The 20488-nt window shown below is 35.6% G+C and overlaps 9 protein-coding genes and 14 long non-coding RNA genes across 23 annotated transcripts; 12 read left to right on the forward strand and 11 right to left on the reverse strand.

The window, feature by feature from the left end:
- Positions 1-38: 38 nt before the first annotated feature.
- On the forward strand, positions 39-3784 carry sal3 (karyopherin/importin beta family nuclear import signal receptor Sal3). Its single transcript, NM_001023492.3, has one exon. It carries the CDS (start codon positions 305-307, stop codon positions 3590-3592), a length of 3288 nt encoding a protein of 1095 aa, NP_588502.1. The 5' UTR covers positions 39-304; the 3' UTR covers positions 3593-3784.
- SPOM_SPNCRNA.7688 lies at positions 207-989 on the reverse strand. Its single transcript, NR_197024.1, has one exon. It is a non-coding gene; the product is annotated as a non-coding RNA (long non-coding RNA).
- Positions 2067-2582, reverse strand: SPOM_SPNCRNA.7689. The gene has a single exon (NR_197025.1). It is a non-coding gene; the product is annotated as a non-coding RNA (long non-coding RNA).
- Positions 2962-3286, reverse strand: SPOM_SPNCRNA.7690. The gene has a single exon (NR_197026.1). It is a non-coding gene; the product is annotated as a non-coding RNA (long non-coding RNA).
- Positions 3785-3934: 150 nt separating the features above from the next.
- On the reverse strand, positions 3935-4715 carry SPOM_SPNCRNA.7691. The gene has a single exon (NR_197027.1). It is a non-coding gene; the product is annotated as a non-coding RNA (long non-coding RNA).
- Positions 3990-7328, forward strand: pca1 (metacaspase Pca1; the record flags this gene model as incomplete). The annotated part of the gene is made up of 6 exons (NM_001023493.3): positions 3990-4443; positions 4490-4549; positions 4591-4688; positions 4735-4758; positions 4799-4967; positions 5007-7328. The coding sequence occupies 6 exons, from the start codon at positions 3990-3992 to the stop codon at positions 5477-5479; spliced, it is 1278 nt and encodes a 425-aa protein (NP_588503.1). The 3' UTR covers positions 5480-7328.
- On the reverse strand, positions 5558-7963 carry pgm2 (phosphoglucomutase). Its single transcript, NM_001023494.3, has 3 exons — positions 7893-7963; positions 7731-7830; positions 5558-7293 (listed from the first exon to the last, which is right to left on the reverse strand). Exons 1-3 carry the CDS (start codon positions 7941-7943, stop codon positions 5681-5683), a joined length of 1764 nt encoding a protein of 587 aa, NP_588504.1. The 5' UTR covers positions 7944-7963; the 3' UTR covers positions 5558-5680.
- On the forward strand, positions 7491-9068 carry SPOM_SPNCRNA.7692. The gene has a single exon (NR_197028.1). It is a non-coding gene; the product is annotated as a non-coding RNA (long non-coding RNA).
- atp5 (F0-ATPase delta subunit atp5) lies at positions 8656-9792 on the reverse strand. Its single transcript, NM_001023495.3, has 3 exons — positions 9624-9792; positions 8993-9511; positions 8656-8917 (listed from the first exon to the last, which is right to left on the reverse strand). The coding sequence occupies exons 1-3, from the start codon at positions 9742-9744 to the stop codon at positions 8907-8909; spliced, it is 651 nt and encodes a 216-aa protein (NP_588505.1). The 5' UTR covers positions 9745-9792; the 3' UTR covers positions 8656-8906.
- SPOM_SPNCRNA.7693 lies at positions 9241-9539 on the forward strand. Its single transcript, NR_197029.1, has one exon. It is a non-coding gene; the product is annotated as a non-coding RNA (long non-coding RNA).
- A 205-nt stretch (positions 9793-9997) lies between the features above and the next one.
- SPOM_SPNCRNA.7694 lies at positions 9998-10379 on the forward strand. Its single transcript, NR_197030.1, has one exon. It is a non-coding gene; the product is annotated as a non-coding RNA (long non-coding RNA).
- On the reverse strand, positions 10067-11671 carry SPOM_SPCC1840.07C (phosphoprotein phosphatase). Its single transcript, NM_001023496.3, has one exon. It carries the CDS (start codon positions 11656-11658, stop codon positions 10660-10662), a length of 999 nt encoding a protein of 332 aa, NP_588506.1. The 5' UTR covers positions 11659-11671; the 3' UTR covers positions 10067-10659.
- SPOM_SPNCRNA.7695 lies at positions 10696-12270 on the forward strand. Its single transcript, NR_197031.1, has one exon. It is a non-coding gene; the product is annotated as a non-coding RNA (long non-coding RNA).
- On the reverse strand, positions 11776-13992 carry pdi5 (protein disulfide isomerase). Its single transcript, NM_001023497.3, has one exon. The coding sequence runs from the start codon at positions 13865-13867 to the stop codon at positions 12182-12184; it is 1686 nt and encodes a 561-aa protein (NP_588507.1). The 5' UTR covers positions 13868-13992; the 3' UTR covers positions 11776-12181.
- On the forward strand, positions 12623-13254 carry SPOM_SPNCRNA.7696. Its single transcript, NR_197032.1, has one exon. It is a non-coding gene; the product is annotated as a non-coding RNA (long non-coding RNA).
- On the forward strand, positions 13388-14017 carry SPOM_SPNCRNA.7697. The gene has a single exon (NR_197033.1). It is a non-coding gene; the product is annotated as a non-coding RNA (long non-coding RNA).
- A 172-nt stretch (positions 14018-14189) lies between these two features.
- Positions 14190-15492, reverse strand: coq11 (ubiquinone biosynthesis protein Coq11). Its single transcript, NM_001023498.3, has one exon. It carries the CDS (start codon positions 15219-15221, stop codon positions 14391-14393), a length of 831 nt encoding a protein of 276 aa, NP_588508.1. The 5' UTR covers positions 15222-15492; the 3' UTR covers positions 14190-14390.
- Positions 14965-15229, forward strand: SPOM_SPNCRNA.7698. Its single transcript, NR_197034.1, has one exon. It is a non-coding gene; the product is annotated as a non-coding RNA (long non-coding RNA).
- A 178-nt stretch (positions 15493-15670) lies between the features above and the next one.
- SPOM_SPNCRNA.516 lies at positions 15671-17767 on the forward strand. The gene has a single exon (NR_150894.1). It is a non-coding gene; the product is annotated as a non-coding RNA (long non-coding RNA).
- On the reverse strand, positions 16844-17695 carry SPOM_SPNCRNA.7699. Its single transcript, NR_197035.1, has one exon. It is a non-coding gene; the product is annotated as a non-coding RNA (long non-coding RNA).
- A 133-nt stretch (positions 17768-17900) lies between the features above and the next one.
- Positions 17901-18326, forward strand: lsm8 (U6 snRNP-associated protein Lsm8; the record flags this gene model as incomplete). Its single annotated transcript, NM_001023499.3, has 3 exons — positions 17901-17949; positions 18004-18172; positions 18236-18326. The coding sequence occupies exons 1-3, from the start codon at positions 17925-17927 to the stop codon at positions 18324-18326; spliced, it is 285 nt and encodes a 94-aa protein (NP_588509.1). The 5' UTR covers positions 17901-17924.
- Positions 18327-19220: 894 nt separating this feature from the next.
- SPOM_SPNCRNA.7700 lies at positions 19221-20236 on the reverse strand. The gene has a single exon (NR_197036.1). It is a non-coding gene; the product is annotated as a non-coding RNA (long non-coding RNA).
- On the forward strand, positions 19291-20309 carry csl4 (exosome subunit Csl4). The gene has a single exon (NM_001023500.3). It carries the CDS (start codon positions 19356-19358, stop codon positions 19899-19901), a length of 546 nt encoding a protein of 181 aa, NP_588510.1. The 5' UTR covers positions 19291-19355; the 3' UTR covers positions 19902-20309.
- Positions 20310-20488: the final 179 nt, after the last annotated feature.

The following is a 20488-nucleotide window of genomic DNA, read 5'->3' on the forward strand; positions in this document are numbered from 1 at the left end:
TAATACACTACACCACAAGTCGATACACTCCTTTCTCCATCTGCCCTTGGGGTTCCCTTAGTGTAGACAGTTGGCACTTCTACTTTGTATAGTATCGCTGGCTTAATTTAGGTATTATAAAAGATAAAACTTGCTTCACTCGTTAATACTAGAAGTTCGGCCTTTATTACCATTTTTTACAGCCCAAAACATTCTTGGTACCTCAGCCTCTGACCGAACGAGAAAGTTGTATTTAAGTTTATTTACCTTTTTCCTCTAAAACTGCAAAATCCACGTCTCTGATTGCTCATTTTTTTTTAATATCATGTCTAGTGGATTTCCTCCTGAAGTATTGTCTCCTCTTTTAAATTTAGTTCAAGGCCTTTCGTCGCCTGACAATACTGTCCGAAATGATGCTGAAAAGTCTCTTAGCTCAGACTGGATAAGTCAAAGAGCTGACTTATTATTAAACGGCCTTGCGATTTTAGCTTATCAAAGTGAGGACCCAGCTGTGCGCTCCTTTTGTTTAGTTCTTTGCCGTCGTATTTCCTTTCGCACCTTACCAGGAGACAGTGAGTTGGAAGTGTTCTCTAGCATTTCAAATGAGTCCAAACAGTCTTTGCAAAGTCAACTTCTAGCTTGCTTTGTTAAGGAGTCAGTTCCCACTGTTCGTAATAAGCTTTGTGACACAATCGCCGAGATTGCTCGATCTATCTATGATTGTCAAGGCGAATGGCCAGAACTCATTAACGTTATCTTCAATGCTGTTAACTCTCCTGATGAGTCTTTTCGTGAATCAGTTTTCCGTACCATCACTTCTTTACCTCGTTTATTGTCAGGTCAAGATAGTGCTGTTACTCCTCTCTTTACCACCGGTTTAGCTGATCCTAGTATCCGTGTAAGAATATCTGCCGCTCGTGCCTATTCTGCCGTTATTCTTGAGAGCAAACAATCCACTCGAGATCAGGTTATTCCTCTTTTACCTAGCCTCATGAACATCCTTCCCCCTCTGCAACAAGATCGTGATTCTGATAATTTGGCGGACTGTCTTATGGCCATCACTGAAATCGCCGAAGTTTTCCCAAAGTTATTCAAACCTATTTTTGAGAGCGTCATCGCATTTGGTCTTGGTATCATTAAGGACAAGGAGCTGGATAATTCCGCTCGCCAAGCTGCTCTTGAATTGCTTGTTTGTTTTTCGGAGGGTGCCCCTGCTATGTGTAGGAAATCTTCCGACTACACTGATCAACTTGTACTTCAATGTCTCTTGCTAATGACCGATGTCGCTGGCGATCCTGAGGATGAGGCAGAAGAACTTCAAGAATGGTTGAACACGGACGATTTGGATCAGGATGAAAGTGATGCTAACCATGTTGTCGCGGAACAAGCCATGGATAGACTTTCTAGAAAGTTGGGCGGAAAAACAATTCTTCCTCCCTCTTTCACGTGGCTTCCTAGATTGATCCCGTCTCAAAAATGGTCTGAACGTCATGCTGCCCTTATGGCCATCTCATCAATTGCCGAAGGTGCTGAAAAATTAATGAAAAAAGAGCTTAGTCGTGTATTAGATATGGTACTTCCTTTGTTAGCTGACCCTCACCCCCGTGTTCGATGGGCTGCATGCAATGCTGTAGGCCAAATGTCTACAGATTTTGCTCCTGACATGCAAGTCAAGTATCCTTCTCGCATCCTCGAGGCATTGGTACCTGTTTTGGAGTCTCCAGAATCCCGTGTTCAAGCTCATGCTGCTGCTGCAATGGTTAATTTCTCTGAAGAGGCCGACAACAAGGTTCTCGAACCTTACTTGGATGATATCCTTCAACGCCTTCTTACCTTGTTACAAAGCCCTAAGCGATATGTGCAGGAACAAGCCGTTACCACTATAGCTACAGTTGCTGACGCTGCAGCTAAAAAATTTGAAAAATATTTTGATGCCATCATGCCGTTATTGTTTAATGTTCTGCAACAAGCTGACGGCAAGGAGTTTAGAACCCTTCGCGGTAAAACTATGGAATGTGCTACTTTAATTGCCTTAGCTGTTGGTAAACAACGATTCCTTCCTGTATCTCAGGAATTAATCCAAATTTTAGGTAACATTCAAATGGGTATTACTGACAGTGATGATCCTCAAGCTAGTTATCTCATCTCTGCCTGGGGAAGAATTTGCCGTGTTTTAGGAAGCGATTTTGTCCCATTTTTGAGTTCAGTTATGCCTCCTCTGTTGGTTGCTGCTACCTCGAAACCTGACTTCACAATTATAGACGACGAGGTTGATGAAAGCAAATATTCTGAACAAGATGGTTGGGAGTTCATTCCCGTTCATGGTCAACAGGTTGGTATTAGGACTAGTACGTTAGAAGACAAGTGTACTGCCACCGAAATGCTTGTCTGCTATGCTGCTGAGTTAAAAGCTGACTTTGATCCTTACGTCAATGAAGTTTTGACATCTGTTGTACTTCCAGGATTGAAGTTCTTCTTTCACGACGGGGTTCGTTCTGCTTGTTGTAAGTGTATTCCTCAGTTATTGAACGCTCGGATTTTAGCTAGCAATCGTGATCCAGCTAAAGTCAATGAGCTTTGGGAGCCTATTTTACGAAAGCTGTTGGATCATATACAAAATGAACCAAGCGTGGAAATGCTTGCCGACTATTTTGAATGTTTCTATCAAAGTTTGGAAATCAGCGGCTTGAATCTGAGTCCTTCTTCGATGGAAGCACTCGTTGCTGCCGTTGATTTGCAGCTCAAAGGATTCATTTCTCGCGTGCAGCAGCGTGAGGAGGAGGCTAAAAATGGTGACATAGATATTGAAGAAGATGAGGACATGATTCTTGCAGTCGAAAATGATCAAAACTTGTTAAACGAAATAAACAAGACTTTTAGTGTTGTATTAAAAATTCACAAAACTGCTTTCTGCCCTTTTTGGGAAAGGCTACTACCGTACATGGATGGCTTTTTGTCTGGAAACGACACTGTAGCTAAGCAATGGGCTCTATGCATGATGGATGACTTAATTGAATTTACTGGACCCGATTCTTGGAACTACAAGGATCACTTTTTGCCTTACTTAGCTGAAGGTATTCAAAGTAGCGAACCAGAAATTCGACAAGCTGCCTCGTACGGTATTGGAGTAGCCGCTCAGCATGGAGGAGAGTTGTATGCTGAAATCTGCTCTAGTGCTTTGCCCGCATTGTTTAAGATGCTCGAGCTTCCTGATGCCCGTGATGAAGAACAAATTTATGCCACAGAAAATATTTGTGTTGCGATATGCAAAATTTGCCGCTTTTGTAGCCAACGTGTTCAGGATCTTGACAAAGTTGTAACGTATTGGATTAATACACTTCCTGTAACACATGATGAAGATGACGCTCCTTATGCTTACACTTTCCTTGCGGAATTGATGGAACAAAATCACGTGGCCGTTGCCTCACAAATGCCAACGATTATTACGATTTTAGCAGAAACATTTGCATCTGGAGTTTTACGTGGAAGAACTTTGACACGTTTGATGGAAGCTTCGAAGGTTTACTTAGCTCGTTTCCCTGCTGATCAAGTTAATTCTGTCATTGCCACTTTGAGTGTCGATAATCAGAGAGCTTTGTCTGCACATTTTTAAATTTCATTTCTTTCACTCTAAGTCTTTCAATATTTTCTTTGGTTCCTCAAAATGCTTTAGTTAGTTTAGGTTAGGTTAGGTTTTTATTTAATCCATCAACAATCTTCGGATTTTGTTTCACTCTTTTTAGACTATGCCGGCTAGGTTTTCACTTATTGCTTTATACATTACTTGATTTTTCATCGTATTAAATTATTTCTTCGTGTAGCAGCTCTTTCGTGTATAATACGTTTTGATGTGTGGTATGATTATAATATATTGCTCGCATCTTTTGCAATTAATTTTTTTTTTAAATGTATATACTGTAGTCAAATTGATTTTGCTTTAGTTATAACCTGTGAGATCTGGTATTTTATTGAAAGTAGCATAGTTAAGCACTATCCAACTTCCCATCAACATGAGCTACAACTCCAATCCTTATAACGGTGGGCAATATCCACCATATAATACATATACTAGACCTAATTATTCACCAAATAATGGTTCTCAAAGTAATAACACTGTACATCAATATCAGCCTCCACGTATGCCACCCCCTTCCACAAGGCCTCAGACAGACGGCAATTCTAATCAAATCCCTATGGAGAATGTTGGTCATATAAGTTTGAGCTCTGCAAACTCCCATGCTTATGCCCCACCCTCAGGTCCGCCTCCGAATACTGGTGCTAATTCTTATGGCAACCCAAATTATAGTGGGCCTCAGCTGCCAAACACTCAGACTCAATCTTATAACTTAGCAGGAGGAGGAAACTTTCAGTATCAGTATTCAACTTGCCAAGGGAAGCGAAAGGCTTTGCTGATCGGAATTAACTATCTCAATACCCAAAATGAGTTGCAAGGTTGCATTAATGGTACGGAATGCGAAAGGTCAAGTAAACATATATTAACTTGTTTAAGATGTCATGTCTATGTCCCAACTGCTGATACAGCGCTACGGTTACAAGCAAGAAGATATGGGTATGGTTGATTACGAGAACATCTTGCTAAAACTTTTTTAGTTATTATGACAGACACGGCAAGCAACCAAAGGGCAATTCCCACTCGTCAAAATATGTTAGATGCGATGAGATGGTTAGTAAGTGATGCCCAACCTAATGTAAGTTATATGTCATGGGATTTACTTCCTAATGCTAACTATTTAGGATGCATTATTTTTTCACTATAGTGTAAGAATCATCACTTTACATCTCATACTCACATGCATAGGGCCACGGAGGGCAAACAAAAGACCTTGATGGAGACGAAGTTGATGGTTATGATGAAACGATATATCCACTGGACCATCAATATGCCGGGCAAATTATAGATGATGAAATGCACGAAATAATGGTTAAGCCTTTACCAGCAGGATGTCGTTTAACAGCTCTCTTTGACTGTAAGTCAGTGATTTTAATCTATTTTTAACAAAATATAGCTTGTCATTCAGGTGGAGCTCTCGATCTTCCTTTCACGTACTCTACCAAGGGCGTTCTAAAGGAGCCAAATATGTTAAAAGAATCTGGTATGGATGTACTTCATGCTGGCCTTTCTTATGCCTCTGGCGACATTATGGGAGCTATCAACAACGTGAAAAATATATTTACCAGTGCTACCAATGGATTTAATAACAACGCTCTACAGTACTCTAGACAAGTTAAGTTTTCTCCTGCTGATGTTATTTCTTTATCCGGATGCAAAGATAATCAAACAAGCGCAGATACAAGTGTTAATGGATTCGCTACTGGTGCTTTATCATACGCCTTCCGTGAAGTCGTCACTCAAAATCCCCAACTTAGCTACTTGCAGTTGCTGAGAGGTATTCGACAAGTACTTTCCAACAAATACTCACAACTGCCCCAATTAAGTTGTAGTCATCCTTTAGACATGAATCTTGCCATGGTTTTATAGTACACTAAACATTACTTGATCATTGAAGTTCTATATTTTTGTAGTTCCATCAGATATTTAAGGAATTTTCAATTAAGGATAAAATTTAAATCACAACAACTCAGGAAATCATATCTAATACTTTATTGAAATATTTTTGTTTGCAATTTATAATTTTGCTTAAAAAACGAGCTCAAATTAAAATTATACACGCGAGAAAACTCATGGCTCTTCCAGTCCGTTCTGTTGGGGATGAAACCATTCAGATTTGATAGCCTGTTTAACTTCTGTAGCATTCTTTATGGAATCTTCAAGCGAATGTCCGCGAGCACAGATATAAAACTTAAGTTTCGGCTCTGTACCACTTGTGCGAATAGTCATAATTACCTCTCCATTTTCAAGCTCAAACGTTACGTTATCTGAACTTTTTGAAACTGGTAAAGTAGCTTTACCATCCGTGGAGCTTGAGTCGTAACCTGTAGTAAGGTCGCGAACATTTGTAATTTTCTTACTACCAAGGGTTGCCGGATAACCCGATTTTGTGTCATAATGTCTCAAGGCATCAACCAAAGCACGAAGCTTGGGAGTGTCGCGTGAAAGGAAATATGAGTTTTGCGTAGTGTAATAACCATATTTTTTAGACATTTGCTCAAAAACCTCGGTAATTGAAAGATTCTGAAGTTGAAGGCGTTTCAAAAGATGAAGGAACGTAATCAAAGCATTAACCCCGTCTTTGTCTCTAACTATACTACCTACCATATAACCAAGAGCTTCTTCATATGCCAATCCAATAAATTTCCCTTGTTTTTCCAATTCTAATGCTTTATTGCCTAACCACTTAAATCCAGTAAGTGTTTCAACATGATGGAATCCTTCTACTTTGGCCATGGACTTTACCATAGCACTAGAGACAGTAGTTGACAAAACGTAAAAATCATCAATTGGCTTTCCAACGTTTTTGTATTCTTGAAATATAAAATAGGCAAGGATACAACCAACTTCATCTCCGGTAAATCTTCTCCAAGCACCATTAATTTTTTCTGCAAAGGCGAAACGATCTGCGTCAGGATCAGTTGCAAGGACATACGAAATACCATTAGCATCAGCTTGCTCGTAAGCCAAATCCAATGCCCCCTCCTCTTCTGGATTTGGAAATTTCACAGTCGGAAAGTCAGGGTTTGGAGAATCTTGAAGAGGTACAGAAATCATATCGCCTTGTTCGCCAAATAAGTGTAATGCTGAAGTAACAAATGGTAATCCAACGCCATGAATAGGAGTGTAAACAAATTTCAAAGATTTCATTTCCAAGGAAAAGTTGTTTTCGGAATGGAATTCGTGGAGCTGAGACCAATAGTTTTTTAAAAGACCAACTGCAAAATCCCGATCTGCTAGTTTATGATTTTCAACCAAATTTTTGTCCCAAGTAATGGGCGTTAAGTTTTTTTCTATACATGCAGCAATTCCCTTGTCATGGGGAGGAATGATAGCACAACCGTTTCCCCAATAGACCTTGTATCCGTTATAAGCTGCGGGATTATGGGAAGCAGTAATCATAACACCAGCTGCAGTCCCTAGGGTTTTAACGGCAAAAGGGACTAAAGGGGTATGGACAAGATGATCGAAGAAATACGTTTTGAATCCTTTTTGCAAGAACACTGCAGCAGTAAGTCGAGCAAAAGTATTAGACTTATGCCTATGATCGTGTCCAATTACCACACCCAGCTTTGCAGCTGATGGTACGGTTTGAAGCAAATACTCAGCGAAGCCTTGTGAGGCTTGAATCACGGTCAAACAGTTCATGCGAGCGAAGCCAGCACCAATTTCAGCTCTCAAACCTTTGTAAACATTAGTAAATGAATAAACGAACTTGATAATGTTAAAACATTAAGATGTATAGAGAGAACAATCGCAAGCTGAAAATCTAATTACACTTAAACCAATTTCGTACAAGCACGTTATATAACATTCCAAGCAAAAAAGACCAAAACAGATAGAAAAGAAGAAGAAGAACGAAAAACTCTTTCTGAAATATGACCAATATGATCATCACAATAAATTAGTATACGCAGTAAGGAAAGTGACCGATGATCAAGTATATCACTTCGACTCTAATCAAGGAAAACACAATAAAGTAGTTTAAGCTACCGGCTGTAGCACTGAGAATTCTTTATTAAGAAAGAGGCATTATTTAGCGTTCTCTTTCAATCCACTTCAACTTGCGAAATATCTCTTAACAATCTCAATTTTTTCTTCTTTTGTAATAAAAACATACCAGATGTACCAAATCCAATCCTTGGATGCATAATTTGCTTGAGGGTGGCATAATCTTCAGCCTTAATCAATTGTGAAACTTCATTCCTCGTAGTTTCATCCTAATGCGTTCAATCTGTTAGTTCCACAGTACTTCCATAGTAAATATAGTCCTAATACTTACTTGATCTAATTTGAACCACTCATCTACTAATTCTTGCAAAATCGGATCCATCTTGCCAAATGGGAATTGTTACCATTTGTTTGCTACACACACAATACACGTATCTCATCACCTCGTTTAACGCGTCCTTACGCCGTGGTATTTCGTATCCGTTTTCTTACAAAAATGATTTTAATAAAATAGACTCAAAAACAAAAAGTAGTAATAATATTATACTCATGACCTCCAATTATTCTAGAGAATTTCTTAAAACATTAGCTGCAAAAAGAAGCCTAGTAATTTGAAAGCAGCAGTTAATTACGATATATACCGCTTACAAAAAGGAGAAATTGGAAGAATTCAAGACCTGACGTCAATTCGCAAGCTGAATCGTTTTAATTAATAGGCGTCGGACAATGGGATTCACTTAGGCTTGGCGACGTTCTTGTCTAAAAATTGCTTGTCGGAATGTGTCATTGAACCGAAAAGGTTTGAAGCTCTTGACTAATAAACAACAGTAACTGATGTTAACTTTTTATAGAATATCCCAGGTTTCAATTCAACACGTTTATTCATAAATCTCAATCTATGTTATGCAGATGAGATTGAAAATCAATACCATCAAGTACAACTTCTCTAAACTGAACGGGTTAAGTATGGAATGGTTTAAAGTTTTAAGTACTGGATCACTCCAAGCTTTGAGATACGATAAGAAAATTAGTGTTAGTACATTTGTGGCTTTAATCACACCTTTTCCATAACCAGGAACTAAGTTTTCAAAGATCTACTATTCGATGATGAAAAAATAGCATTCATAAAGTTGATAACAGCATACATAAATGAAACTGAAATATTGAGGAGGTAAGGCAAACATGATGACCATAGTTTCAATTGACTATGTAATACGTACTATGGCTCATTAAAACCTATCAAAGAAAGAGAAATACGAATAAGAGGAAATTCAAGCCTGTTTAGAATGAGAAGAGAATAAAGATTGGGTTTTGGCGAAGGATACGCTGTTGCATTAAAACAGCCTTAAATAGGTTCTATAAATGGTTAGCATGTAAAAAAAATTAAAATTGAATCATGAAAAAATATTAAAAAATAATAAAAAAACCTACCACTTAAGAGCTTGTTCAAATTGTTGAGACGAGAACCAACACTGACATCAAGAATATTATCACCAATTTCAACAATTAGTCCACCGATGATAGAAGGAGTAACTTTATTGCTAACCAGTAATTTACCCTTGCCATATTTCGATTTAGCTATCCGAGATTCGAGACGAGAAAGGATCTTCGAATCTAGAGGAGTAGCTGAAGTAATTTTAACTTCAATTTCTCCTCTTTTAGCGCGCATCAAAGTAGAGAATTGTTTCTGAATACGAGTTAAGAGATAAAGACGATGATTGTCTAACAAAACATTGTAGAAATTCTTCAAAAGGGGTTCATTTCCAGTCATCTGCGTCAAAGAACTAACCAATATTTTCTTATCCTCACGAGTCAACCAAGGACTAGAAATGTATTGTTCAAATTCCGGTCTCTGTTGAAGAACACCAGACAGTTTATTTAAGGCCTTCTCAACATTGTCCAACTTGGATTCTTTTACTGCAGCGGTATACAGAGAAGAAGCATAAGAACCTAAATAAGAGAAAAGAGTTAATTACCAAGACAAAAAATTCAGACTTTTGGATGACAATGAAGATATCAGTCAAAATGGTAGCAATTAAAAATCACCTTTTACAGTACATACCATCTAAACCATACAACTGGACAGGGGGATGAGCAGAAGCAGTTGCAGTTGCTAAAGAGCGAATTCCTAAGGAAGGTAATCGAGCAGTGATGGGAATGGAGCGACGAAAAATATGATTCATTGTAATGTTTCACACTCTCAACGTTTAAGGAAGTTGGTTAATGGCTCCGATCATACCTCCGTTTTGGTGTCATCCTTTAAGAACAAGCTACAACGTGCTTCCTTGCAATACTTTCTTATTCAGGTTGTTACCTACAAGTTGCCTATTTGTTAAATTGAATACAGGTTGATTATTAAAATGAGATTAATTTGAAATGTTGTATAAGTGGTTTTTCTTTTTTTTTCATTAGATAAGAATCAAATGCCAAATTTTAGAAATACACGCAATTGATCATTAGCAGTATTGCCAAACAATATACACTAAAAGCCTATGTGGTAGGTTGCCTAGTTGCCTATTAAAGACTTACATATTCTTACTATTCTAATGTATATCACCTATGTTTCTGGAGATGAGAGGAATTGTTGTGTGTGCAAAACCTACGATGGCAAATGATTCAATTAAGGGTTTTCATGTGATATTGTTCTTAGCAAAGCTGCTTCTTAAGATTGATTAAATTAATACATAAAGTAGTAAATCTAAGAGCAACTGAAAAGATTTCATATAGTAATTAAAAAGAAGGTAGCCGTAGGCAAGATTGTGCAAAGATTAGTAACGATTTCCCTTAGGAAATGCTGGAATTCAAAAAGAAGAGATAAAATGTTTAAAAAACCTTGAGATAGAGAAAGCCTTATTTCTTCAGAAGCCGAGAGCCAGCAAGTGAAAAGACATATAAATATATACCATTCAGGGCCATAATCCAAAAAAAAAAAAAAGAAAGTAAGCAAAAAGAGTTAAAACAGTTCAACGCAAATGTTTTCGACACCATTGTAAAATTGAAGCGTTTAAATAATATGGAAACCATATTTAGAAAGATATAAAAAAAATGAAAAGTTCCAATTGGAAACAGCTTCAATGTTGAGATTCGAAAAGATTAATTTACAGCTTCACTATTTTTCCACGATAAACTGCTTCCACTATACTGTCCGTATCATTTTGAGAAATCCTAAGAACAGCTCTTTCACCAGCATAGGCACTGCAAAGTCCAGTGTCGATTAGCAGTATACGACCTTCACATCGACTTACAATACCATGGAATTGAGGAGTATGTCCCATAACTAAACGGTTTACATTTAAGGTTTTGGTTACATTGAGAGCGACCTCGCAAGCTTCTTCTTCTGAAAGCTGAGCCAAACCACGATACCACATTGGACCTTCAATCGCCCAAAAATCTTCCAAGTATTCAGGTATTTTTTCTCTAGACATGAAGTGGCTCAATAATTCCTTTCCTAATTCATTTACGGTCTCCTCTCGGTATGCCCACTCTGGTGATAGACCTGCATGCATAAAATGTGATCCAGTGGTATTATCTTTATAAGTGACATTGTATTCAGAGAGCAAAAGGTTACCAATTTCACCGGAATGCCCCCAGTCAATTATCCTGTTCTCTTCTGAAGGCTCGGGATAAGATGCTTTATCCCCAGGATGAACATAACGCCAATCACCTTTAGCGTTCATGAATTCATGGTTACCCAAAAGGCGAACCACTCGTCCTCCATGCTTTTCTGCCTGCTTGTGCAAGTCATTAAACCATCTAAAAAGTTTCCGTGTATCTGGGCCGCGATCGACGACATCTCCGGTTTGAACCAGTGTAGCATTACCAGCAGTCCATTCATGAGGAAAAACAGGAGATACAACGCCTGCTGCAGATAGTACATCTAAAGCATTTGGAAAGTCTCCATGAATATCCCCAATAGCATATACTACGGTCGGATATTTAATTTTTGCTTCAACGTTTCCTTTGAAATTGGGAAAAACTTTAATGAATTCATGATCAAATAATTGATTTACATTAAAATAACCGAATACGAATTTACAAGAAAAAGAGAGTAATATCCCCAAAAGGGTAAGTTTCAGAAGTTTTCCAAGAGAACTCATGAATGCTAAGGATGAGTTACTTTACCTTACTTTTACATGTAAAAGGTTAATCTAAAAATCCAAGATCTGTCAAGATTAATATATTTTCGACATTTATAGCAAGAAATCTCTTAATATGTTTAAATATATATCTCATTTTAGTATATATACAGAAAAGTAGTAGTTTCTAACTATTTAGTGCCATAGGGAAAGGCTGACAAATTTTTTTAACAGGCAAATTAGAAGCAATAGTTTCTAATTAACATGTTTGAGCTTGAAAAATAAAGAGTCACAGACAACGCAAAGGACATTTGAAAGAATTCTAAGCAACATGAGCACATGAAAATTTAAAAAGAAGATTTTGTGAATTTCCAGCAAGTATTAATGATTATTAATTAAGAAATTCGCAATAACAAAGAAAGGAATAATAAGAGATCAAAAATGCATCTCTAAATAAAATAGATAGTTGTTAAAATTTGACGTTTAGAGAAGCTTGTAGGAATAGTAATGAACTAGTAAATCCTATAACAAAGAATCAATACCTTTAATCTTGCTTTAACAAAGAGCTATAAATGAATTTTCTCGTTAACGTTTTTAACTGATGAACAGATTCGAAAGAATAATGAAGAATAAGCCGCCGGTTTAAGAAAGACACAAACAAAATTAGACTAATCCACAACGAAATTAAAATTAAAGATGAGTACTGTTTAATTTCACTTAGGTATACATATCCTCTAGGTATAGAAAATTCGTGAGGTAGGCCCTCTCCTGTTATTGCTAATACCCGAAAAGTGGTGTCGAGAATTAGGGATGAATCATCGAGTGTGAGAGGTAACCCTTTAGCCGAGGAATCCCAATAAAACATGCGAGAGGGATCCATCAAGACGAATCGAGAAGGACCCATTGGGTCTATATGAAACGTATGAGAAATCCAGGTTTTCCACTGTAAGGAATTAACCCATACAAATGTAACCTTCTTATTCTTAGGAAGGGGTAATGAATATTCGGCGGCTAAAAAAGCTACGTCGTCGTAACCTTTTTGTTTTAACATCCGTAGATGATCCCACCATTTTTCACGAGCAGTAAGTAATTGCTTCCTTTCCACTTCGCGAAGCTTCAATGTCCACTTGAGGCCAATCTCCTGAACTGTAGAAATAGCCTTAGATGCCTTGACTTGGCTCGTGGGATTGATTAGAGCAATAGCTAAATATGAATCAGAGTCCAAGTTTTCAACAACAGCTGGGGTTAATTCGGGAACGAGAGGATATTTTAGCAAAGATGCCCATTTGATGAGTTGAAAAGTGTTTCGCATCGCTGAAACAGAGCGTTCAGAGTAGGAGAAAGCAACGCCATGGCGTATGGCGACTAAGTGTGGAAGACGTGTGACATTTAATGTCTTAATTACTTTTTCGTCATCCGTGCGATAGAGAGGAGCAAATCCTACCAAATATCTAGCAAAAATGCGTAAGGAGTCGAAATCTTCAGGAGTAGATCCATAATCGTGCAAGTATAAGAAAAAAACAGGCTCATTAGCTTTTAGATTTTTGAACTCTTCTAAACGAATTATGCTTTGCGGATAAACCTTTCCGTCTGTTTCGTCTAGCTCAGTTATTAGATCAGCGTGCTTTGATAACACTTCGTAAGGAGTATGAGCCGTAAAAACTTTTTTTTGCCCGGCATTGTTATAATAAACAAGAGAAGGAAAAGAATTGATCCCAATTTCTTCGCATTTTTCTAAAGATGAGGCACAATCCACGCTCTTGAATTTTATTTTGTTCCTATATTTTTTGGACAATTGCACAATAGAAGTAGCCGAGTCGGTGTAAAATGATTGTCGTGGTTTTTTTTTAGAATCGATAAATAATACAAACCCATGTTGACGATGAGACAAGAAAAATTCGGAATTAATCTGTTTGAAGTCGATCATTTCGTATGAGCCAATACTATTTAGCCGCAAATTGGCTGAATTGGTGTTCAACAGCTTTCTTTCTTTAAAACTAGAAACTAAAAGTTCTTCTCTTACTCCTTGGTTGTCGCGATTAGCTGTCGGCATTATTAATTTATTGTTGACTTCTTTCTTCTCAACTGTAGCAGAAACAGAGCTCAAAATATTTTCGAACTCTTCTCCTTCTGGTGAATGCACCAAGTTAACTGCTTTACAAAAGGCATGGCGCGTAATCGCGAACAGGAACGCAATATAGAGAATAGATCTCCAAGCACCCAGCTCCATAAATAATTTACGACTGTAAGTCCAATTTGAATAAGTAAATTAAAAGGATTATGAACTTCTCTATCTTCTTAATTCTTTAATTCACCGAGGACCTTTCGAATGCGTGCGTTTGATATAGGTAGTGCGAGGTGTATAATAAGGTAAAATGTATGGTTACTACAACAGCTGATATATCGAAGCAAATATAGCTCGAGTTAACATGGGAAAAGAGCTTTCTTTCTAATTTTTTGAAATAACTTGTTTTAATTTTCTAGTTAATAAATACAGTCAGGAAGCAAATTTGGCAATTATAGTTGGAAAAGATTCTACGACTTAGATAACAGTAGTTCAAATGATGTAAATATTGAGCAGAGAATTTAAATTAGACGATACTTTTTCTCTTTGTTTAGCAATCATATTTTAACTTGAAAGTATAAAGACGTATTCAGGTAGATATAATTAAGACTGGTCAAAATTCATTACACATAACCCAATCATTCATTTTCATAAACTTATGATGTGTAATTTACTTTTAACAAGAGAATCATAGAGATTTTTGCTTAAACTTATGAGCCATAGATTTTAATTCGGAAATTTCCACAGGACCCTTGACACTGGGATCAGAAATAGCCTCCAAAGCAGCCAAAGCAACTTCCTCAGAAGGAAGGGGTTCAGCCGAAGCGGTTCCGAGGAAATTTAAAGCACCAGAGGTTGCTCGATTGATGCTGGATGAGACAGTAAAAAGAGACGCAAGGGCGCCTGTGAAAGGACGATCATTAAAGTTATACATAAAACCAGGACGGAGAAATATAGAACGAAGGTTTGAAATTTTAGATATTTCCCTTTCAGCTTCACGTTTCGTTTTTATGTAGCGGGGATCCAACCCGGGAGCCGCTGCATGAGCAGACACATAGCAATACACAGGGACATTAGCTTTGGCGGCAATCTTAGCTGTTTCAATAGCTAAATCTCGATTGATTGCTTCAAATGTAACTTTATTTTTAGATTGCTTTGCTTCTTCAGGTTTAGGTGCTAAAGGGTTTTGGCCAGTTTTAAACATGTTAGAGCTAAGACTATTGATTAAATGCGAAACTGGTCCTCTGGGATTCTGTAAAATCTTTTTATAGTTATTTTCCATAAGGATACCAACACTGTTCACCACTGCCGAGGCATCACGAAGAACAGGAAGTAATGAATTTGGATCTTTTTGAGCATCCAACGTCTCCCATTCAACATCATCCATCCATGGTTCTTTGTTATGCAATCCTCCAGCTCCTCTTCGGGATACTGAAACCACCTCGTAACCCTTAGCAATGGCTAATTTGCAAATATTATGCCCTAAAAAGCCTGAACCACCTAAAACAACAATTTTCATACTTAAAACGAGGGAGAAAGTAAAAATAAAATTATTTAAAGAATTTAAATCTTCAAATTAGACAATTTGATATAGGCCAGCCCAAATTATTATAAGGATTAGAACCCCAGAATTGTTAATGTAAGCTAACACCTCAAAGTTTCGTGATGCTTATTATTAATCTTAATAATTGAGAAACACAAAAATGCTGTCTCAAAATATTTTTAAAATTTCCTTTTACGAACAATGTTCAAAAAACCCTTTCAACCTGAGTAGTTAGTAAATCGTAGTTGAAGAGAATGAGGTAATGTGCTAGCTCAATAAGGAAGACCAAGAGATGGAAAGAGGTAATTAATTATCTTCTATTAGACTTATTAATTTATAAAAATATGTACATCATTTAATAAGTATGCAAAATAACCATCATTCATAATTGGAGTATTAGTAAAAGTTTGTCTTAAATGAGAGCGCTAAAAAAAATTAAAAATAAAAATGCTTTGATAATTTAGTCTTTAATTTTCTATACTTTATAAGCCATTGATTAATTTCTTAATTATCTTTGGATTTTAAATTCGTAATAATAAGATCTCAAATTCAAATACTTCATAAACCCATTTACAAATATGTTAGATTAATAACAAATTCAATTTTAAGCTAACAATAGAGCTTATGAATCATAATATTTATTCCGATAACCCTGAAGACACAATTTCGAGTTTTATGAAGTGTCTGAGAAGCCAGTTGATTGCTATTCTGTTCATACAGAAAATTTCGTGATTCATAGCAAGAGGAAAGAAAAAATCTCAAATTTTTTTTATTTTTTTTTAATTAATATTATTACATATTTAGTTGATCGATCAAGAAATCGTTGAGCGAAAGTATTAAATTCATATATTCTAAAACAATACACTGTGGTTTAATTTTATAAATTTAAAATAACTGATCGTTACGAGATCTATTAGAATTTTAAGTCTTCTTATTATTGATATCTACACCTTTTTTGTTTTGAAAATATATAAATCTTATTTTTTTTCTTTCATTCTAATCAACATCCTTTTTTTTTTTTTGAAATTGTTTTAAATCAAATGTGTATTTCATTATATTGTGACTGATAAAAATATGTTTGCGAAAGCAACATTTGAACAGATTGAGTAAATAGGCTATGATATAGTAAATCTTTAAATTTAATTTAATTCTCAATACCAAATAAATATTTCTTCAAAAAGGGTTACAAATAAATTAGCTATACTGTGGAGTATATGATATATCGATCCCCCTGATGTAACAAATATAACATATAACAATATGTGTTTAAGTATGAGTATATTCAGAATACATTGGAAATAACGAAAATCCAAATGAAACATTAAGCATAAATTTCTGATTTCTAACTTGCCCTTTTTATTTTATTTTATTCATCATAGTTGTCTACTATTCCAACACAAGTTATGATGTTAATGAGTTGCTAGAATGTTTATTTGCGAGACAGTAGTATAAATATCCTTTCGTAGCTGCTGTACGTTATAACGAACAACTTAACTTTCTTAAATTTTTCTCAATAAATACTTAAATTTACATTGAAGAATATAGCTGAAAATAAATAAACTCACGATGGCAATTTCTCAGCCTCTTTAAGTAGATTTGCTTTTATAGTCACTATGATCTACTGGTTTAGTTCTGTGTGCTGCTTCGTCAAAGTTGTAAGTCTTCGCTTAATTATTAGCGAAACTTTATTTTATCAGATAGGGATAATATCCAAGAAAATTGTACTACCAAGCTGCTTTGAGAAGATAATACAAGTACTGAGATGAGTGTAAAAAAGTGCCAAGGAAAACGAGCTGCGCCCTTTAACTTCATCTGTCTATATTCTAAATGCCACCTTTAAAACAAAAATCTAACTTGTCTTATAATGTAAAAACCCTAAAGCTTCGCACTTATGGTGACACATTTAGTACAAATTCTTTCTATTCCATACGTTCTTTGCTGAATAAAGAGCGAAGACCGTCCCCTTTATATTCGAGCCGTCATTAATTTTTCATTCAAAAACTAAGATAGTAAGGCACATCGATAACAATCTAAAGTTGTGAAAAAATTCTTATAAAACGGAATTCTTAAATACTTATTTCTTCCAAATTATTTAAGCAAACCTTCAAAAGAAGAATTATCCTTCAATGATTTAAACTCAACAACTATCAAATGAAGTAATTCAAGAATATAACTGTAGTCAAATATATACATCTATATTCCCCACGTCCATAAGATTTGTATATTTGTTTACAACGGGTATTTTTAGTTAGAAGAACGGTTGCTTGTAATGATGAGGAAGGATTCGTGAGCCGGATATAGCTGGAATAATGTTCAATACCTTTTCCTTTAATAGATCTATTTTACAAAATAAATTTCGTTGATTAATAAAACAAAAGATCATTTAAAAATCGTGCGCTTCACAAATTACTTTAATTTTCTTTTGACACAAGATTGTGTTCCTTTCCAAACTAAAAATATAATTGGGTTACTTCTTATATTGATAGCAAAGTTAGCTTCAAAATTTTAAGACAAAAAGGTGTTTTCAATTTGATTAGTTTATTAAAATTCTTGATTTTTTTGTTTTTGCTGTATGTTTTATAAAAAGTATCATGTCACTTGAAATACATGCTGTAAGACTACCTACTTTTGTTTAGCACTACCATACTGTAATACAACTAATACTTAAATCACTTTATCATGAGTCTTGCTGATTTTATGGAACGTAAGTGTCAAATTTTCAATAGAGAATGAAGTGACTAATATAGATGTTCGTTAGAAAGGGTTCAAGTCATTACAAACGATGGTCGCGTTGTGCTAGGTTCCCTGAAGGGATTCGATCACACGACCAATCTTATACTTTCAGACTCATTTGAAAGAATTATTAGCATGGATCAAGACATGGAAACAATTCCTTTAGGCGTTTATTTATTACGTGGAGAAAATGTGTAAGTGGACGCAGAGCCTTGTACTGGCGGTACGTAAATCAATAATCTAATAGTTATTTTTAGAGCAATGGTTGGATTAGTGAATGAGGAATTAGATTCAGAAATAGAATGGACCAAAATTCGAGGTGAAGCAATACCTGACGTTGTGCATTAATACAAAAACCGGACGTTAAACTTCAAATGAGAACAAACGTTTAAGGCTACATAGGATTTGGGTTAATGATTTTTTTGTTATATTTCCTCTTTGTGCGGGCGAATCCTTTGCAAATTTTGTTAAGCTTTCCACGATATATTCATACCTTGCAGCATGTCTTTTATCAGGAAGCTATTAGCTCGTAGAAAGAAGTGAAAATTCTTTCTTTATTTTTTTAAAAAAATATGACTGAGGTTGTAGATTAATTCTGATGACAAAGAGTTGACACTTGAACGAAAATACTTAAAAAAATGGTTTAAAATACCGAGTTCGAGGACATCGGTTCTTTCAGAATTTAAAAAATTCTTGGTTTCTTGTTAAATTTGTGGATCACAAACTCATTTTTCTTCTTATTTTGTGGGTTTCATCTTTCTTAAATGATTCTTGGGAACGTTAACATACCTTTGTTTCCTTAATTTGATTTATGCACTTTGATTTTGAAATTTGTGGTCAACTTGTTTAAAGACTTTATATTTATCATTGATTTTTGTTATTATATGGAAAAAAACATCACAATTTATATCATTTACTGTGCATAACATTCTTCATTTTTGCTGTCACGCTTAATGTTTACACTGGAAAATTTCTCTACCTTGAGAAATATTTCAGCATCATGGTCCAATTTACAAAGATCATTTGAGTTAAACAAAAAAAATGATTTATTATATTTGCTGCTCATATTTTTTTTTTAGTGATTTTTTATTTTGGCATCGTTTTGTGAACTTACTTTCCAAGCTTTGGGATTATCAAGAAAAAATTTTTGTTGAAAGAAGAGCAGAAAAACTGTTTGATAATTAAATGCCTTTGCAATTTCATTTTCTCAATTTAGCAAAATAAACTGAAATTTCTGCAGCAGTGACTTTAGGTTACATTGTAACCTACAGTTTACAACGACCTTTGTGCTTACAGCAACTTTTTTTCAATTAATTTTTTACAGCCATACAAAACGGACTTGATTCCTTTATTTTTAGTTTATTAAAGCCGTTAAATATGAATTTGGTTCTCCCTGGACAGGTGGTCGCGAGAGGGGCTCCTAACGGTGAAGGAACGGTAAAGAGAGGAGATTATATTATTTCCACACGAACTGGCATCTTTGATCCAGAGAAAAATTCTGTAACGTACCCAAGAAAAGTTGAAGAGACAGCCGTTTTACCTAATGTCGGATCTATTGTTTTAGCTCGCGTCAGCAGGATCAATGCTCGTCAAGCAACTGTAAACATCTCAGTCGTTGACGATGTCTGCACCAAAGATGAATTTCAAGGGGTAATACATGTGCAGGATATTAGAGCTACTGAGAAAAATAAAGTCAAAGTGCAAAATTCATTCCGACCGGGTGATATTGTCAGAGCACTTGTAATTTCACTTGGAGACGGCTCTTCGTACTTTTTAACAACAGCTCGAAATGATCTTGGTGTGATTTTTGCTCAGTCTAGTGAAACAGGAGAGCAAATGTTTCCGGTGGATTATCAGCATATGCAAACAAAATCAGGATATACGGAAATGCGTAAATGTGCTAAACCTATATTAGACGAATAAAATGAGGGGATAAAATTGCTTTGTTTTGATATAACCTGATAGTTTTTTTTCCCTCTCGGTTCGTTCTTTCCTAACAAAAAAAAAATTCTGAAATTGTTAGAGATTTTATGATACGAATATACGGAACACGGATAAAAATAATATTGAATATAGAAATATTGGAAGTTCATTAGAATGATGATTGAGGTGACTTGCTGTCGAAACCGATATCATTTTCAATTAGAAGTCAAATGTATAGTTTTATAAGATATAGAGAACCTTTGTAATTCAACTGAACGGACAGGAGCTCTGAAGTTTCTTAAAGTTATTTACTTAATGGAACTGAATTGGTCGGTTGTTTATAAACTCTAATTCATTAACAAAAACATGAATAAGGAGTTTCTAGCAATAATATGTGTTATGTTTACAACTTTCTAAGAAGGTTACTGTATTAAGTTATTTTGTGTAATTTAATATCGAGGATTGCACCTTTCATTGGAGGCTGTGATATCCTGAAATAACATTTATGATCACAGATTTAAGGATGAAGTATTTAATGACATGAAAATTAGTATTCGTACACCTCTCAGTAACTTTTCAAAACTACT

Source organism: Schizosaccharomyces pombe (genome assembly GCF_000002945.2).
Source record: "Schizosaccharomyces pombe strain 972h- genome assembly, chromosome: III".
Classification (NCBI taxonomy): domain Eukaryota; kingdom Fungi; phylum Ascomycota; class Schizosaccharomycetes; order Schizosaccharomycetales; family Schizosaccharomycetaceae; genus Schizosaccharomyces; species Schizosaccharomyces pombe.

What these genes read in the sequence shown, in the direction of transcription:
- pgm2 (NM_001023494.3), bottom strand. Translation starts at nt 7,943, where the DNA reads ATGGATCCGATTTTGCAAGAATTAGTAGATGAGTGGTTCAAATTAGAT. An exon ending in AGTGGTTCAAATTAGATCAA is followed by an intron (nt 7,831 to 7,892) that starts GTAAGTATTAGG and finishes TGAACGCATTAG; the next exon opens with GATGAAACTACGAGGAATGA. An exon ending in GATTGGATTTGGTACATCTG is followed by an intron (nt 7,294 to 7,730) that starts GTATGTTTTTAT and finishes ATGTTTACAAAG; the next exon opens with GTTTGAGAGCTGAAATTGGT.
- sal3 (NM_001023492.3), top strand. Translation starts at nt 305, where the DNA reads ATGTCTAGTGGATTTCCTCCTGAAGTATTGTCTCCTCTTTTAAATTTA.
- csl4 (NM_001023500.3), top strand. Translation starts at nt 19,356, where the DNA reads ATGAATTTGGTTCTCCCTGGACAGGTGGTCGCGAGAGGGGCTCCTAAC.
- atp5 (NM_001023495.3), bottom strand. Translation starts at nt 9,744, where the DNA reads ATGAATCATATTTTTCGTCGCTCCATTCCCATCACTGCTCGATTACCT. An exon ending in CCAGTTGTATGGTTTAGATG is followed by an intron (nt 9,512 to 9,623) that starts GTATGTACTGTA and finishes TCTCTTATTTAG; the next exon opens with GTTCTTATGCTTCTTCTCTG.
- pdi5 (NM_001023497.3), bottom strand. Translation starts at nt 13,867, where the DNA reads ATGGAGCTGGGTGCTTGGAGATCTATTCTCTATATTGCGTTCCTGTTC.
- coq11 (NM_001023498.3), bottom strand. Translation starts at nt 15,221, where the DNA reads ATGAAAATTGTTGTTTTAGGTGGTTCAGGCTTTTTAGGGCATAATATT.
- SPOM_SPCC1840.07C (NM_001023496.3), bottom strand. Translation starts at nt 11,658, where the DNA reads ATGAGTTCTCTTGGAAAACTTCTGAAACTTACCCTTTTGGGGATATTA.